Below are 19,380 nucleotides of genomic sequence, written 5' to 3'. Positions count from 1 at the left end.
AATTCCGTAACATCACAGCTCAACACAGATTACGCTTTTATGCACGGTATCAACAGTTTACCTTTGACCTCAGGCTTCGGCAACACATCACCATGGTTTGCCGCATGGCCGAACAACAGGTTTGAGTTTTATTGACATTATCCGCACGCTTTTATGCACTTATCAAACATCAAAGAAAAACAATTATGCTTTCTGTGGTGCACAAACATGTAAAGTCAAATAGCGACACGATGATGGATGCCGATGGTGTTTTACGATAATGCTCCGGTCAGCCAGCGTACCGGTTGCACTGGGAGGAAGGGCAAAGTTTGTTTAATTGACCTTTGTATGATTTACATGCGCCGATGTGGATAAAGTACTGACAGTTGTATATTGTTAAGAGTTATTGCCCTCCTCTTCAAAAACACAGAACGTAATGAAATTTGCTAGAGAAAATCCAATACCGTGCGTGCGTTTTGTTGAAGGATTAATTTTGAATTCAATTGACAATAAGCAATTTTCTCCCAGATCGATACTTTGCAACCACTTCATCAGCTGGTCAGTCACGAATGGGAATTGGAATTGAAATTCCAACCAGTAAGTTAGAATGCATAATGCATAATGCTACATAGTAGTCGCACCGCGACCGCGCACCCTATCATTGACCTCAATCTGTTCGGCAGTACAGTAATTATAACTGCACGTCACGCACTGACTAATCCGATGTATTTCTCATTATTTCAGGTACCGTGCCACGGTACGGCTGCATTACATTTGCTGCACTGCCCGCCAACGAATTCCGCGTCCTCCGTGATTCCTTCCGGCAAACGCTTGAAGGACCGCGCTGCCTGTAGGTCGGCGACAAAACCGGACATGAGTGCTAATCGACAACCGTCAGCATCGATCCAGCAGTAGTGGAGTGTCCTCATTCGTGTCCCTAGTTTCTGTGTGTTTGGTAAAGTTAGGACGTTGCCTTCACAACCGCAAGCAGCATCCCGAAGAAAACGCAAACATCTTGCTTCTGCTCTCGCCTGTGAACCTGCTACTGCTCGAGTGGAAAATGATGTCCCAACATCTGAACTCGATGCTGGAGCACCTTAAGATGGGTTCGCTGATGAGCAAGGGTGGTAAGCAGCAGCAACAGGTCGCGCCGGCATCATCTTCCGCCAACGGCAGTGTTGCCAGCGCTAGCGGTGCACCCAACGGCAGCTGCACTAACAATAATCTGCACTGTAATCATCACGGCGGGACGGCAAGTACTGGGCACAACAACAATAACAACACGAACAACATCAACGCCAACCACAACAACAACTGTCACAATGGTGGGCCGCTTGTTGGTGGGAAGCTGGCGGACACGACAGTGGTGGTGGAACGGCGTGAAGTTGCCGAGGGGCGTGAAAGTAGCAAAGCGAACCATATCGGCGAGGAACGCCGTGGGTATGATGTGTCACGGAAGCGGTGCAGCATATCGGTGCATGGGGGCGGAACGGAGGGTGGAGGAAACATGAGGACCAACTATCGGGAGCTGTCACCGGCTTCGCTGCGGATCCATCGGAAATCGTCGCACGATATTCGTAATACGCTGCTCGGGCCGGATGGTGAGGTGCTGCATCTGCATGACCCTTCGGGGAAGGGTGGCGACGGGATGGGCAAGATGCCGGCCGTCGTCAAACCGATCAAGCTGAAAAGCATTGTCACCAAGGCGGAATCGTACGACACAATGCATGGCAAGGCGAGCGATGTAAGTATGCCGTGGTTGGTGTTTATTAGTATTTGTTGTTGTGAGCATGTCAAACGATTTCGAAACGATATGAATCAAACTGTCAAACGAGTTTTGACAGATGAGATTAGGGATGTGTTTACGGGGTGGGGTTTTAGTACATTCTTTAGTATATTTTATTTACAATTGAACTTTTATTTTTTGGTACAAATACTATATTATCTATATCTTGAAATTGATGGCATGGATATGAATACTTGTCAATTTCTTTATGTGAGCGACTGTACGACATATTGTGCACTAAGTAGCTCGATCATCAATGCACGCCTCGGGCGATTTAACGTTAACCCAGCACATCGTCAAAGGATTACTGCTTTCCTTTGATTTCACACGACCGCCGCCGCATTACCACCCGCTGAGCATATTTTTTCATTTACCGATTTGCATTACGCTCGCACCAATGCCTGGAACAGTGCCATTCGGAACTTTGCTTTTGCCCCTTCTTTTGCTTCCGTGCTTCCGACAGCTTGCAAACAGGTCACAATGTCAACGTCTGTACGTCTTCCGGGATTTTAGTTCTTTGCACATCCTGCAACATCATCCCAGTTGGTATCGGTGTGTGCATGCAACAATTGCGGTATTGTTGATGAAAATTTATTATTTGCTCGATGAGTTCTACGGTGTGGCAGGTCGACGATGGCGTCATTGGAGTATAGTCCCGTTGATGGTTTTCACTATCGCTGATCTGGCAGCTGTTTTGCCGTGCAATTCTGATGACATTCTTATCCCTTCCGATGCCCTTTACACTACCGCGGGGGATCAGCTCCCGTGCACGTAATCCTTTCGTCGGGGAAAATTCTTCTCCAGCAAGGAAATCTCCAAAGCAAGCCACTCTGAATGTCTCGCTACGATCGATCCGACGGAGCGTTTACGATGGCAGCATACCACTGCTTATCTTTAACTAGCGAGAATCTAGCCACCAAGCACGAAGTCTATGGGGAAAGCGCTAGCGTCAGTGTGTAGCGAAAAAGTCCTTAGCCATCCTTCCGGTAATGTAGCGATAATCGTTTCCGACACAAATATGCCACATTGCCCACGTTAGAAAGAGAGACCAAGGAAGGCAGGATGTTGAAGAAGTGTTGATGAAACTAGCATCAGTGTGCAATCCGTTTCTGTTGTGGTATTCGCACGATGAAAGAGTTTTAAAGTCCACAAGGAATTTCTGTGCTGTACACCGAATCGCTGGAAGCCTTTTTAAATCAACAACACGTGAGCTGTCATCCCAGATGGACGAGTTAAATTTAAATATTTCGGGTTTTGAGTACATCCAACAGGTGGTCTTGAGGTCTTGAACAACGCTGAATTCCTTGGCATAAATTTTTCCTTTCCTTCATGACTTTAAATCCTGATTAGCGAGGATGCTGGTTAAAAACTATTCTTGGAAGAATCGTCAACCTTCTTGTACCTCCCGCCGGAAAACTCATCTAGCCGTTTTTGATGTTCTTCGTTTAAGTTCCACTTCCCTAATGAGGAAAAGTACGCTGCCTGCAATGCTCCAATGAATATGGAATTGAAATAACAAAAAAAAAAAAGCGAATACGATGACACAAGCTTTGGGTGCGCAAGATAACATGAGTTGCATTTTAACTTTCGCCGACATTGGCGAGGAAAAGTTTGCTCCTTTTGCGACAGATTCGGTACACCATCTTTCTTGTGAGTGTGAAGAAAATTCTGGGCTAAGCATTTTATTTTCTCTTTCGGAAGCCACATCCGTCCCGAGAGTCACAAGTTTTCGACGAAGAAGCATTCCGACTGATGGCGATGGTGGCAATGTTCCGTTATTCCTCTTTGCGGTGTTTTTTCGGGTTGCTTTTTTAATTACTTTTTATGATCGTGTGGCTCAGTCATTACAAGATGGAGCGTGGGGAAACTCAACGGGCCCTGAATGCACTCAGCGGGATACGTTTGTTTGTCTTCATTTTGACACCTTTTTTGTGATGCTCCAAATGAGCGATTGGAATTGGAGATAAAAAGAGACAAATGAGGGGGCAAGCAAAACTGTCTACGCTAATAAATTGCTAGTAACAATATGGCCACTTTGAGTGGTCTAAGAGCGTGGTAAAATGAAAAAGAAATTCTGAGATTTTTATAACGCTTACTAAAACGGGAAAATCTGTACATTGTCCTTAATTTTTAGTGCAATAATTTTGTACGAACACTACGTTTGTCACACATCTTCTTCAAAATGAATTTCAAACTATACAAAATGACTTTTTTAAAGTGATCCATCAATAAAACGCGTTACAATGTCCTGGCAGAACCCTAATTGTTTTATCATTTCACGGTTGTCGCAACATTATTTCACATTTTGCCGGCACATTACCTACCCACATTGTGGTAAGATGTAAGGGAGTAAATAATAACACCGACAGGCAGACATTTATGCACTCTCATCGTATCTGCCATCTTGCGCCTCAACGCAGGTGAACATGTCTATAAAAATGATGCTTCCTTGGCACAGACCGTCAATTTATATCGTCCGTCCGTGGTTCGTTTAAAGCTGGCAATGGTTTACTGCCTCGACAGCAGGCCTTCAGCACCTGCCGTTGAGGGGCCGTTCCAAAAAGGACCGCAAATGAATGGTAAGTGACTAGTACTTGTCGCCATTCAAAAGTGCGCACCGCCATCGTTAGCGTGTGTGCGGGAGAGAGAGAGAGAGTGTGGGAAAGAAGTCGACTGACGGCCGCACCTGATGTTAAGGATCGTCGTTCAAAAGAGGCAGCACACCTTAGCACACCTTTTGTGACATACGTCGTCGGGAGAGCGTAGTTGAGGACTCAGAAAAAAGGGCAACTGACACTGCTCGTTTTACTTACTTTGCGATGTGGTAAACCGTGTCCACTTTATCAAACGGTGTTCGGCTAGGCTCTTGGTTGATGGCTTCAACCCCGTACACGTAACCGGTTTCTGTGTCATAAACGGGCGTAATCAGTTCCTTTTTTCACAACAGCACATGGAAGGTTACGATGTGAAAAACTGCGGAAAAAAATACAGTTCCTTAGATTGGGTACTTGTCTGGCAACATTTATACGCTCACTTCTGCTCAGTGGAGGTAATGTGATATGAATGCTAATTTTATGTTGAAAGATAAAATGTATCAAAACTGTGATGCATGTTTGTTTTGGAGTTTGGGAAATGTTCTGAGGTGAGCAGTGGTGCTTATCTTGCAAAGGGAGACATAAAAGTTTGACCAGAAATAGGTTTTCAGAAGCATCCTGAATGCAATCGGAAGGTTATTAATAAGACTCCTCATTTGCTTCTTATAATGGCTTCCCGAAAGCTCTTCGCTTGACTAATGGCTCTCCTTCCTAGCCGCATTAAAGGATAGTCCTTCAGAAGCATCAAAATATTCTACACAAATTCTAGGAAGGTATGACGCTGCAAGCTACGAGCGAATCGGATTTAATTAAAGCAGATATCGGCCAAAAGAGTCCTTCCAAACCCCCTACTGCTACTATCCAGAGCATAATACTATTGATTTAAGGATGTTGTCAATTTGTCCTTGCTCCTTCAAATCTAAACCTCCCAAACAAGGGTCCTCCTTTCTGGGAGGGGATATTTTATGCCGTTCGAAAAGTAGTAATATGCTCGTCTAAATATGTCATCGAGGCATCCTTTTGAAGTTTGAAATATTGTACTACAATAAAGAATCTCTTGAAGCTAGAACCCAACCAGGATAGGACACCAAAAATGGGAAGTTTTTGAAACTCCACTTCATCAATCCAAACGACTAAGCGCTAGTTCATGTTCACCAGCATATATAGGAGGGTTGCTGCGTTCCTTTATAGTATCGCCCAACTTTTTGCCTGTCCTGTCCAAAGCTTCTGCTCCCTTAATGCGCCAGGCGGGAAGAAAACGAGCCCGATCGTTATAGTTTCGTAAGTGATTTTATTACACTCTCTCTACCGGCACCGGAACACATCGTGTAGGATGAAGTTCCACAGTTCCTTTTACCCCGATAATAAATCGGTCAATCGATCGAGTAAAGCCTCACCGCACTCACTCCTTACACACATCAGCATCGATTTATGGGAGTAACTTTATTACCAATTATGGTTCTCCTTCCCGATGGTCCTGAATGCCCTTCATTCATAACCGAGTCTTGAGATGTGTCTTGGAATGCCACAGACCAACCGTATTGAGTGAGTTGAAATGTTCTTTTTTTTTTTTTGTTGTGAAGCGATTCCTTAATACCTCCACAAGCATGCAAAATCTCTTCCAATTGGCTTCTATCGTTGATGCAATAGGTTGTCTACTACAATCCTAGTTTGCCAATCAATCAGTTGAATGCTTATCAATTACTTTGGTGCCTTAAAGAGGCGGAGAGGAGGACGGAGCAGCTGGAAATAATATTCCAACCGACTATATTGGTTCCCGAGTGAAGGAACAGATCCGCCCAAGAACCATCTTAAGTAGGATTTGTTCGAGCCCACAAGAACAATTACAGTCTTTATCCTGTCCGGTGCACCCATTGCTTTAAAATTAAATTAAATGTAGTACAATGAAGATGAGAAGGACCGGTTGACCTGCTATTTGAGAACCATTTCTGTAGGAGAACAATGCAACGAGAAATTCTTCCCCGAAGATGCCTTTATTTACAATTCCTCTCCAGAGTCTTTATTGTGTCTGAAATCATCTCAGGTGCTTGCAGGCTCGGTCCCAGTCATGGTATTAAATGGTTCGCCTACACTTCCTTCACACTGTAAGCTGTGTGGATGACTGCTGGGACAGTCTATAAAACTGAGAGATCCTCGCACTTATTATTGCAATCCGGTCACGGAAGCAAGGTTTCCGTTTCCAGCGTCTTTATCTGGATGGTGTCAGAGGTGCCAGCAGTAGCATCTTCACCCTCGGGGGACATCTTAATCTGCTCCCCTATTTTCTCGGTGTGTGTTTTTTCTTCTCGGGTGAGACTGAAAGCCGTCTCTGTTTACTTTTTCCCTGACCGTCGGAATGTCTATGCTTGCCCGTTTGAACTTTGCTTCATTGAAGGATTATCCTTGAGGAGCAGGAGTTGAACATCCTTCGGAACACCGGCATCTGAAGGGAGCCGAAGATCTGCACGGAAAGATTGGACGTCCGTTAGGCAACCTATTTGGGCAAAAGTTGCGTTAACGGATGACGGATGACGGTAGCACTTCTGGTTCTATTAGTTTGTTTACGTGTCAAATCAGGTCGAGCACGTTAGATTAGATCATTTTTCACACCATGTTTTTTTTTCTTCTTGCATTTCGATTGTGTTCCCAACAGCTTTTGTGTTGAACAAGCGCGAAGTAGGAGGTCAATGAAAGTATGCTCAGAAGTCGTACACTGGGGCGATAGAGGAACTGGAATGATAGAATCAGCGAAATGGGTTCATTTTTTTCCGCTCGCACACAATGCGAAACAAGATGGTACATACTGGCACTGGGTGTTAGTAAAAAAGAAATTTGCTTTTATCTGCTCAGCGATGCCATTTTACTTGCGCTATCGATAATCTACCACCTAGCGCCTGAAAGTAGATTACACACGGAACCCGCACGACACTAGTGCTGGAGGCGAACAAAGAAAACAAGAGGCAACAGTTTGTGAGTGGAAAAGAAAAATTATTATTATTGTCACTTCGCTTACACAATCGTCTGTTGGGTGCTCTTTTCCTTTTTACTAAACTTACAGCAACGGGAAACGCTGCAACCCTTCAACACTATGGGAAAAAGAATCAGCTTCTACCACCTCATCTTTGTGCCGTGGCGAAAGCGAGTAATACTTTTGCTTGTTTTACATTTCGCTGTGTCAAAGTACGAGCAAAATCTTGGATACTCTTCCAAGCAGACGACGAATAAGTTCTGACGTTGATCTGTTTAAGAGCAGCCGCCGCTAGCGTTGTGCCGGTGTCAGGGTTTTTTGATCTTCCTCCCATTTAGTGGGAAGGCAATTTTTCTTTCCCTCTAAGAGATTATCGAGATTTCATGCAATACGGAACCAAGCGGAAAGGGAGTTAAAAATATCCTCGAGGCAATAAGTACGCGACGATAGATGAAATACCTTTAAGAGATGGCGGTCGTGTTTGAATGCTTGTCACTGACTCGGTTGCTGCTGACTGACGGATAATAAATTGGATCAAATCAGTACGCTTGATGGTGTACAATTTGTCCGCAGTTTATTGTACGGTAATTTTATAATACGGTAGGAAGGAGGAAAGAAAGTAGGTAGCGGAAAAGAACTGGATTTTTCTGGAAAAAAAGGCGACAATAAACGTTGGCGATCTTTTGTTCAGTTTAAATTGGTACAAATTACTGTTTTATTTGATGTAGCCTCTGAGGAGAAGTTATCAATCAATTTTGGATAAATTTAGTTTGTTTTAGGTGATTTTATTTTATATATTTTAAATTGATTTGTTATTTTTTCAACAAAAAATAACAAATTGAACTACTTAGAGCGTAAAACGTGGATCAAAAAGTAAATCCTTGCCTATTTTTAGGCGTAGTTAAATAAATTACAAAAGAAGGAAGGAAAAAATTGTATTTAAATTGTAAATGCTTCAAGTAAATAAAAAAGCTCTCTCCAACAAGCTTCTTTAGCCAATATTCTGAATGTTAGGATTTTTTCCAATCCATGTTTTACTAGCGACTTCCTTCACTTAGTAAATCTTAACATTTTTGTCAAGCAACAATTTATTTTCCCTGTCAGACTCGGGATTAAGCGCCTACCAGTATCATTTTATCGTTTTCACATTATTTTACCATCACTTCTCGAAAGCTTCTATGTTGTTGTGGTTCTAGACAACCTTTCGCGACAACGCTTTACACTTTCTTTTTTGAAAAATCGGAAACAATCCTTCTACCGGTAGATGCATTGTCCTTACGCTTTCTTATCTTATTGCATGTTCCCACAGCTCGGGCTTTTCTTTCGTTCGCTTTCCTTCTGTTTTGTCAGCTTCAAAGCCAAAAGGAGCAACGGAAAAGCAAAAGGAGAAAACGTAGTGGTTGAAACACAAACACACTTCACCCTGACAGCTTCCTTTATTCAATCGACTGTGGCTGTGCAAGGCGCCTCTTTCAAAAGCTCCCGGCAGATTTAAGCCATCCATACGCTTAGTGGTTGTGAACGTGAGCGTAAAAGGATGTTTTTTTCAGGCTTCCTTTTCCTAGCCAAGAGGTACGTTGGATGGAGGAAAGCCAACCGGAACACGAGCTCGTACAAAGTGGATGAAAAGTGACTGGAATTTAATGAGATTGTACTTAGGCAATTACCATACGCACTTACGACGTCTTACGGCACGATCTTCCCAGATCGTGAAACCTCTGGTAGATGGTTAAGGAGATTTGTAATCATTTTGTGTAGTTCTCGCTGTTCGCTCCCACACACATACACAGAGGGATTTGTTTGATTCGGTGGAAAAGCGTGTAGAGCCGAAATAAGGCTTTTCTCGTTTTTTTTTTTCAACCACTACGCACACGGTGTAATTCAATTATTTCTCGCCCTACCGACACATTGCTTACTCAATTTGGAACGCTTATGTTAATCGTGGCATTTACATGTCCCAACCACCCGATGGAATGTCGAATAAGCGAATGAAAGCGTGCCCAAACACACATACACACCACGGGTACATGGCATTGTATTGGCGTATTTGAATGAAAATCTTTGATGCTGAACGCTGTCAGAGAAGTCAAAAGCGGAGTTCAAAAGCGTGGTTGCGATTTTAAAGGAGAAAAGCTCACACATGTTTCTTTTACACCTGATTGTTGTATTGTTCATCTGTTTTCAAGCCTCACTGATTGGGAGGCTTTCAAGTGCGAAGGGCGAAAAACAAGAGACGTGAAACGGTGTTCTAAGTTTTTCTTTCGATTTTCCACACAAGTGACATGCTTAGAAAGCAGGTCTTAAAACGAGATTGTGTTTAGGAATTAAATTAAATAAGTTTCGTTAAGTAAGTATCTCCTAGCAAACGTTCCGATTCAGTATGACTTGCACACAAAAACTTCTGTAGCGTTCTGCAGTGGAAAGTCGTACTAAACAAACGTTTCCAATTCTAAAGAACTCCTTAGAATGATAAGGCAAGTCCTGCTGAGAAGCTTCTGAATGTAAGCACACACACACACACATACACAAGATCCTTTTGTCCCCGTGATTGTCAAGTGATTTTCAAGTGTGTTCAAGTTGCCCCGCAAATGTATACAATCGCATGTCTCGATTGGGGTTGGATTTTATTTTCTTCCCGTTTAGGTCAGAAATTCAACCCGCAACTTCCATATGCTATCAAATCCAAATGGTAGTCGTACCGAAAAACTTTGCCAAGCAAGTTTTGGATGATACTGCTCTGTTTCGGACTGCCCTAAGCATGACTTGTGTCTTAAGTAGTGGACTCTTGTCCGCTTTAAGTTTCACCAAGGTACTAACTATTACCTTTGGGGGTGATGAAACAACAGTGATTGGGGGAATGTGTTATAGAGAGAAGAGTATTTGCGTTGCAATATGAGTTGATCAAATATTCATCATACGCTGGTCTCATTATTTCATTCCCTTGAGGAGTACTATCAGGGTGAAGGTCTGTGAAGGAGGACAGGTACAGTTGTTCTATAAAGGTTTAATTCGTTGAATTTAATATTGAAAAGTACACATACTTGGTGTGATTGTTTGCTGCTGGCAGAAGCATTACTTTTATGTGGAACAATCTTATCTGAGAAGGAAGGTATTACAGGTGAAAATTAAAGATAAAAATCAGGTTCAGGAAGTGTGTCTGGCAGCTAGCGGATAGCCCTAACAAGCTTTCGATGCTCGTTCTTCCCTTGCTTATTGTTTGCTTAAGTGCTCTATTTCCTTGATGCTGAAATTTTCTCAATCCCAGCAGCTTGGTTGTGCGGTTTGCGAATTTGCATGTGACCCGCAATCTTTTTATGCGCGTTTAAAGCACCTCTCCCTAACGTATAAAAAGCGAGTGGAAGAGACTAAGAAAGCTTGTTCGACATTAATGCTACCAGCGAAAAATTAGATTGCTTCAAACAAGATAAAAACCACAAACGACACAACAAGCAAAAAAGCAAAAGAACAAGGAAGTGAAATTTTACAATCGATTTCGCTGAAGCAAAAATTAACCCTCTGAAGCATGAAGACATTTGCGTGGCAGTGGTTTGGAAGCAAAATTCCTTCGGGAGATGTTCCAGGAAGCTTCTCCAATTTCTTCCCCAAGTTAAGTTGCGATTTTGGTGGCCAACGGTGAAGTGTTCTTGGTAAATCATTTTCATGGGCTGTTATTAGCTTGCATTAAAATTGCCAATGGCATAGTGGACTTTTAAAGGGATGAAAATTAGTAAAAAATTTTAGAAAGAAATAAAAAAGTCTAATTTGAAACTGAACAAAGTGGGATTACTTGCTCTTAATATTCCACAAAGTTTTTTGAGAAAATATAAGTGAAAACAGACTTAGGAATAAACTTGAAAATATAAACAGAATAGAGTTTTGCTCATAGTCAACCTGGAAAGACAAGTACATGAAAAAATTCCTCCTCCCCAAATACACCCTTCAAGTAATGGATATTTCATTTCATCCATGTTTTTTTCCCCCAAGGACACTTACCACTAGAAGAGGCAGGAAGAGCCCTGTCTATTATTTTATCTTCATTCGTAAATCGAACGTCTAGAAGCACCGGAAGGACACAGCCTAGCACAGTGTACTAGGCATCCCCCGGTAAGATAGTAAATTTAAAGCAAAAGCCATGAAAAATGATTTGTTGAATGGGAAAAGACAGTACGCCGTGCTGCCAAGCGATCGTCTCTCGGGAGGAATGGTTTTAATTCTGTTAAAGATGGTTTAATGTCATTGGAATTCATGGCCCGATTGTGGTGAAAGTTGAGGTGAGCGTATGATGGCAGTAATTGTTACAGCGAAGCGAAAGAACCAAACGTTCCTTTGTTCGTTGGAATTCGGTTTTCTTTCCTGGATCGATTCCATTGCCGCAATTAGTATTCTGTTGCGTTGATTTTCAGAAGGATTAGGGTGAGTTGTGAGTTTGCGGTCATAGCTTGCGACAAGTCTGTGTTAAATTATTCGCGGTCCTTTGGGTATCGAATGTATCGGAATGAATATTCAACGAATTGATGCGAAAAAATGTGTTGGAGGTTGAGAATCGTGCATTAACGTGTATTAGAAGTTATTCGTTTTGGAATTAGGACGTTAGGCTGAATTTATTGCTTTGTTTTGTTAGCGTGGGGGAAGGTCCTCCCGAAATATTTCCTTGAGAATAGGTCTTAAGAACACATTGAAGTTTTCTTTTGTAACTGAATAAGAATGAAATTAAATTAATTTTCAAGTTGATTTTTGGAAGCAAATATTAACCTTTACCTGAATTTGCTTCCCTTTTTGACCCCATTTTCTTTCACGGTGACTCTTTAAGGCTGATTTATTTCCGTGCACCTTACTGATAGAAAATCATCGTCTCCTACCTACCGAACAGAAACGTTCTTTCAAATGCTAATCAAGTTTACACTTCTGCTAGAAATATTATTCATATCACTCGAGTCAACAACGCTTTTCGCACCGTGAGCTTCAGCAACTTCAGCCAGCAGAGAGTATTTTATTCATGAACAGATTCGGACAGTGAAGCGCAAAGCAACAGGTCGACGACGACGTTTGTCATCGAGGCTGGGTTGGGTTGGTTTAGCTCGGGAACCTTAAAATGCAACCAATAAAACAGAGCGACAGAATCGTTCTGCTGACACGGAAGAGACTCCTCAAAGAACGATGAATCGCTATCGTTTGTGCCTGGGAGAAGGTTGATGTTGTTTAATTCCAGTTGAATCCTTTTATTCAACTTTTGCTTCATAATGGAATAATGTTGAAAGAAAACAAACAGAAAAAAGGATCTTTGTTTAGTGTTCTTTAGTAAAAGTTGGGTAGTTTTTCTTCCTGTTTTATTTTCATATCTTTAGTGAATGTTTATAGATACGATTACAAGATATAGCTTCGAAATATTGTAATAAATAAAACTAAACTTTCCAGACAGTCCCAACATTTGCTTCACGATTTATTCATGTCATGCTGGACGAAGCCAAAAAGTTTTCCAAATAAAAAGAAGTTTCTGGGCCTTTTCTGGCACAGACAGGGCTCAGTTGTCGGAGAAATGTGAAACATTCTTATACGATGACTTGAACTTTTGAGGGATAAACTAAAACTTAAATTGCTGGACATGAAAGCTTTTTTTTATAACTATGACCAACTGATTATTACCATTTTTCGCTTACCACTCCAACTAGCAAATTAACTCGATTTACTATTCAGGTTCAAGCTAAATAATCACTTCCTTCCAAGCATAGCACAAGAACTAGCCAAGTCTTCGGGCACCCGCCCAATCATCTCGATGACACACAGCTCCATTTTTCCTCCATTGACACCAATAAGAAGTGGTGAAAGTTTATTTCCCTTTAGAATGCATCCCGGAGCGATGCAATCGTAAACTATCTGTTAATGCACTTTCGAGCAAGTTTTTACATCTCTTCTCGCTTTTCCTTGTGCGTAACAGCGGAACCGTAGTAGAGGGTGTGTGAAAAAGCACCCGCACAAAAGCCAAATCATAAACTGGATGAAATGAATCGAAGAAAGTGAACTTACTGAGAGGCACTAGGGGAGCGTGAGATGTCAATCGTACCGCACTGCAAGTGGTGTAATAGCTGAATAAGGGAGAAAAAAGTAATTTACACTTCAATTTAAAGTTATCCAAGCTGGTGTGTCACACGATCTTTTCCCGTTTGAGGTTTCGTGCTCGTACTACACCTAGTGGTACCAAACGGTACTTAAAAGTGTCTTCTTGCGCTGGGACTGGTGCAACTTCTCCAGTTACTAAATTGCTTGAGAATAACTGCTTGGGGAATATGTTGGTAAAACCGAATAGAGAAAGCGGAAGAAGCTTTTCTTTTGCGGTAATGAAATAATTCAGATAATGTACCGGAAAAGTGATTAACAAAAGGTCACAATAAATGAGTGCAGTATGTAAATTTAGCTGCACAAGTGTGACCTTTTGAAAAATGTAATTAGTATTTTTTATTTACAAAAAAGACAGCCAGATTGATCTAGCCTTAGAGAGTGGCATAAAGGTGTATAAAGGGCAAAGAAAAAACCGAAAGAAAACTTTGAAATCTTCAACACGCTTACAAAGAACCCATAATAAAATCTGGTCAACCTCCTCTTACACGGTACTTAAACGTAAATTTATGATCAATTCGATCCTCTCTCTCTCTCTCTCTCTCACTCTCGCTCCTGTTAACCTCCTTAAACCTCTGACGCCCCCAAAAGCAGAAACAAGTGGGCCAACCCGATGGCCATGGGGCAAACACCGCAATTTTATCGTCTACGACATTAAACATAATGTTTATCTTCCCTTTGACCAGTGTCCCTCTTTTTTCTTCTTGGCGCACTGTGAACGAGAGGGCAAACAGAGCGCTGACCTACGCACAGTCCTTAGGGAAGAAGCGATGCTACACACACACATACACACTCCAGTGTCCCGGGGAAGGGAGCTAGCAAAAGCGATAAAAAATATGCACCCGCAAATGGAAAGTTTACGAGCGCAAATGAGCTTGCCCATTTGCTCATCATTAATAAATTATCGTACGCCTGCCGGTTGGATTTTTGTTGTTGTGTGATGTAGTGAGCTACTGTGTATACTTCTTCGAAGCAGAACATCACAAAGCCATGCAGAAAGCTCTGTAAAGGCACACGTTAAAGTCGTGCGCCAGTCCGCTTTTGTGGTAGATGATTTTTGGGTGAATCTTTTCGAGCGAGATTTTATTGACCTCGGGGTGAGATGGTGAACACCAATTCAACGGCACACCTCTAGGCGAATGGTAAAACTTAGAAAAGAGCAGGCTGGAATGCTTTCGTTGTAGCCTTTAGTTTTTTGATTTGAGACATTAATTTCCCACCGGGAAAAGTAATACCCATTTCATTGCTCTCGAGCTTCAGATTTCTCTTTTCCTTCATCTTGCGTGCTTCTGTTACAAGTGGAAGCGTGAAGCAATGGTTTACGGATAATAAATATTTTATTTCCAATCATTTCTCAATTATACCGGCTTGACATTGATTTGATGTTCGGTGACAGAAGGAAAGATCGCTCTGTTGTCGTTTCTCTTTAAGGGAGGGTTTGATCGTGAAATTAAATGAAATGATTTTACTTACAGCTTCCTCGGATGAAAAGCTTGAACATAAAGTTTGTGTGTGTGTTTTGTTTTGATTTAAAAAAAGCTGTGAGCGTTAGTATTTCAAATTTCTCACGCATCAGTGTAGGCGGTCCAGTGGGCGGCCCGGTGGTGCAGGTGACAGTGGCGCCTGTCTTCAAACGGCAGGACTGGGGTTCAAATCCCATCCGGACCGTCACCCGGTAATACGGACTGACTAACCAACTACGTGGTATCGGCAGTCTAGTAAGCCATTTCGATAGCCGGCATGACCTTAGAGGTCGTTAAGCCAAGAAGAGGAAGAAGAATGTGTGTGCTCGTTTATTTAATTATTAGTTGTAATACTATTGGCGAATTCAATGCTTTAAATTTAGCATTGTATCGCTCTTTATCAAAAATTAAACGCCTACAGTTATGCAATAAAAGTTGCCATTTACTTTTTGCAGCTGTTTTCCAGGCGATCGTTTTGTCTTTTCTCAATGTGTTTTATAACATCATCGATATTCTCACATTTTACACGCCCAAGGCAATAGACCCACATACTCCAAACCAACGATAAACACCCGTGAATGCCCGGCAAAGAGCTAATCTTTAGCATAATAAAGTCACAGTCATGTTGACGCATTTTCCCCGTAATCGCTACAAAGCGAAACCGCCACAAACCACCGGCATGCAAATATTCATCCAAAACGCCGGTTCCCGACTATTTGTATATTCAAAACAATTTTCGCACAAAATGTTGTGTGGCCACGTGCGTGGGTACCGTATGCCGATGTGCCGGTTCGTACGTGGATTTTCTCCGGCACGACTTCTGTGCGGTTCACTGCGAAGCTCTGCACAATGTTTATGCTAATGCCTGGCCGGTTCGTCACTGAAGAACCTAGAATGTGTGTAAACGGTAGACACATCCTTGTAGCAATATTCCCCTTGCGAGCATAGTTAATGCGTGTGTGTGGAGGTTTTAAAATTTTTGCCCATTTTCTCAAACGACCTGACTAGACGCCTCACGCTTTAGAGGACACTCGAATGCATGGTAATAATGTGTGGCAAAGGATAGGTTGTATGCGAGCGAATGTAAACAGACCGAAATAAAAACGGATCGCAAGCATGATGACGTCGGCTCGAAAATCCAGCTAGCACCTGCTCTCCTGTGCAGCAGCCGCAGTGATCCTTTGGGGAGATAATATTCTAAGGACTGTGGCACATTTGAGAGAACGTTTTGCATATCATTTTAGAACCTTCCCGCAGCCGCCTTCTTGGCATTGGATACAGATAATTCCAGCACCTGCTGGACGACACCGGAACATAGCCCAGGTTGGTAGGATGGAAATAACAATAAATGAAATGAAAATTGTCATTGTTATTGTGGGTCGTACACTGGGAAGAGAGATTTTTATTTTTTTTTGTTTCGTGCTTCTTTCGTCCGCCGCAACATCGATGGAGACGCCTGGTTGACCTGCAGAAGTAATATCCGGTGACCATCTGCACACGCCACGCGTGGCAAACCGGGGCAAAGGAAACGAAAATTGAAATTATGCTCGAGAGTATTTGCAAGGTTTACTTTCGTGCCCGTCCGGTGTTGAAGGAATTTCGGTTTTATTATTCTATGTCTGTAAAGGGAGAGAGTGAGAATGCGCGCGAAAAAAAGGAAAGCAATTTCTTTACGATATTTGTGAGCCAGATTGAGATTCCCAGGAAAATGTTTTCCCATTCACATGTTCCAATTGGTAAATGAAGAAGTCTGGCCTTGATCGTTTGCGTTATGTTTGTGTTACTGGTAGCGAGGGGAAAATTAAAAATGTTGTTTGAAGCGCGAATTGAATGGAGGCGGAAATGAATTTTCGTCGGTTCAATATAGCCGAGTAAGTTGGGTAAGAAGCAACCAATTATTGTACAGCAATTCGATTTTACTTTAGAAACAGGTTAGGTTTGGTTTGCGTCGGTGAGTATGAAATTCACATTATTTGTGTCTTGTAAATTTGTTAGCTTAAGGATTCAAAAACAGCGTTTTTTCCATCCTAACATTTTAATCTTTCTCGGTGCAAGAGTTTCGCTGAGTTAGCAAAAAACGGTTGATTAACATGCAGCAAAACAAAATCCCTCAATGCCCATATAAGCAAAGAAAAGTGGCAGAAATCCTTGCCAGAGTAGTGTTTGCTAAACACTTACAGTAACAGTAAAAGAAAGCTTTAAATACGGCTTCATTTCGTCTGCACTCTGCACAAGCCACAGTTGCTCTCAATGCGGGCTCTGAAGATACGGTATTCTGTTTCAAGTCCAGTTCAGCTAGCCGAGGAACGATAATTCATGTACACAAAAACCTCCCTCACCATCCGGTCGTTGGTGGTGTTGCAATCTTAGCAAGAAAAAGCAATCCGACGAACGAGCGAGATTATGTCAGTGGAAGCACCGGAAGCGATTTGACATGTCGCTGAATTTAATATTTCTCATAATTCAACCCGCATGCAGCCAGCCTGCACGCCTGCAAAAAGCTCGCTCGCGCTGTAAATTACAGCACAACAACAAAAGACGAGAGCGGCTCAATTTTTCATCTTGAAGCTCTAGAGAACGGGAAACCACCATCATTCCCAGGACTATTGCCAACCACCCAAGCACTACTGGGTTTACCATATGTGATAGCGAACCGCAAATCCCTCGAGTTGTGTTGGTTTTCGTGCTCGTTTTTAATATCTGATTCCCGGTTTGTTTATGCTCTTTTCTTTCTGCAGGTAATGTCATGCTCGCGGGAAGTGTGCATGGGAAGCGTTATGACGCCGCACGTCATCGGTACGGAAACGCGCAAACCGGAAATAGTGCAGCAGCACGCGAAAGACTTTCTCGATCAGTACTATTCATCGATCAGGCGGTAAGTAAGCGATTTTCCTGATTCGATTGAATGCCGTCGGCTAGCGGTGGGTGGAAATCGATGAAACATTTGGCGCCTAAAGATAGGCTAGACGCATTACAATGAATCGTGAAGCCGTAGAAGGAAACGTGCTTATTGTTTTTCTTCTGTTTTGCCATTTGGAACATCAGCATCAATCATTCGCATTTCGTACGGTGCAGCAGTAGCATAATTCAATTGTATTCCACTCTTGTCAGAAAAATATTTGCTTCCCAATCTGTTTTTCCCCTGCTAGGTGAGCACAGGATTCAGGTAGTCTAGTGTTCTGGACCCGCATGCCGAACGGTGCTGTGTTAGGCTGTTTTCCCCCTTTTTTTTGGGGAACTCTTCCATTTACCTTCTCGTTTATCTTTTCCTTCCATACATTCCATTTCATTCAATACAACGTTTCCTCAACTGGTGCCCAGACGATACACGCTTACTTTAAGTGATACTTTCAGGGTCTCCCGTGCTGCGTGCTGTGAGTAGAAGTGAGCCTCGCACGTGAATGATATGATAAACACCATTGCCTTTCAACACACACACACACATTCGCAAACAGTGGGAAGGAAACGGTCGATTTATGAAAAAAGAGAACCACACACCGTGTACGTGAGCGTTTCTCTCATTGATTCCTTGCGGGATTGTTGTGGAGTCGAGTCGCATAGACCCACAGCCTCGAAGTGGATTGCTTTCACCAATCGGCAGCATCCGTACTGTGGCAAAGCAACCACCCCAGGGAAGCTAGCTACAAGGTAGGAAGAAAATGGTTGTTTAACATGTGAGAAAAGCAAGGAAAAAACGGCATCAGCCTTTAGTGCTTTTTTTCCTTCCTACTGACTGTAGTCGTTCTATCCTGTTCTATTTTCAGAAAGGATAAAGTGTTGAAGGGGTTTTGTATTTTTATTTATTTCATTCCTTGTTGGGGGTGAGGGAAATGGTTCTACTGTTTGATGAAAACAAGAAAGGGTTTGGTTGGCAGATGGTTTTGGAGTTAATCCTGAGATTATGAAGGCATGTTTGTAGGATATGGTGACATTTTATGTATGGCACTGTCCTTTCAGCTTTAAAAATTTTGTCAGAAATAAATAAAATTTTACATTGAAACAAAAAAAAACCGCCTCAAAGTATGCAATCTGCATGATAAATTATTCAAAATACTTTTCTTTCAAAGAATAGTATACTCATTGTGCCATCAAAATGATTGTTATCTTATTTTTTATACATTATAATACAACCACCAATACAGCTTGTCTTAATCATATTTCATTTTTACTTATTGTCGCGTCATTTGTACACCCATTGCTAGATCCATAGTTAAACTTTGTCTTCAACTTCAGCCTTAAACTTTCGAACCATAATGTAAACGTATCCCAAACACTTCTAAAGTACAAGCAAACTTTACACACACCAGCACACAATCCTCTCAAGTGCAGGTTCTGTTCGTTGCGGTCGTCGCTTAGACTCACCGAAATACCGCCCAAAAGCACCATCTGTGAGTGCGTTCAGAAGCAGTAACGGGGTTTAACCACCTGCTCATTAGCGTGTCCAATGCAGCATGCTCTAGCCGCCAGCGAGCTACA

General features: G+C 42.2%; 2 protein-coding genes across 3 annotated transcripts in view; one reads left to right on the top strand and one right to left on the bottom strand.

Moving 5' to 3' along the window:
• Nucleotides 1-5,663, bottom strand: part of LOC126565775 (maternal protein tudor) — a 77,479-nt gene extending 71,816 nt beyond the window's left edge. Inside the window, exon 1 of the mRNA XM_050222982.1 lies at nucleotides 5,660-5,663. The gene's annotated coding sequence lies outside the window, so the exon portion shown is untranslated. The remainder of the gene's footprint in view (nucleotides 1-5,659) is intronic.
• LOC126563852 (nitric oxide synthase) overlaps nucleotides 1,031-19,380 on the top strand; it is a 53,278-nt gene continuing 34,928 nt past the window's right edge. For both annotated transcript variants that reach the window (XM_050220629.1, XM_050220628.1), the window contains exons 1-2: nucleotides 1,031-1,723; nucleotides 17,643-17,779. In XM_050220629.1, the coding sequence (XP_050076586.1) occupies nucleotides 1,040-1,723; nucleotides 17,643-17,779 (821 nt within the window). In that variant the 5' untranslated portion in view covers nucleotides 1,031-1,039. The remainder of the gene's footprint in view (nucleotides 1,724-17,642; nucleotides 17,780-19,380) is intronic.

This window comes from Anopheles maculipalpis, chromosome 3RL (assembly GCF_943734695.1).
Source record: "Anopheles maculipalpis chromosome 3RL, idAnoMacuDA_375_x, whole genome shotgun sequence".
In the NCBI taxonomy this organism is placed as follows: Eukaryota; Metazoa; Arthropoda; class Insecta; order Diptera; family Culicidae; genus Anopheles; species Anopheles maculipalpis.
Note: the sequence above shows the minus strand (reverse complement) of the source record. Positions and strands in the feature narration are given on the sequence as shown.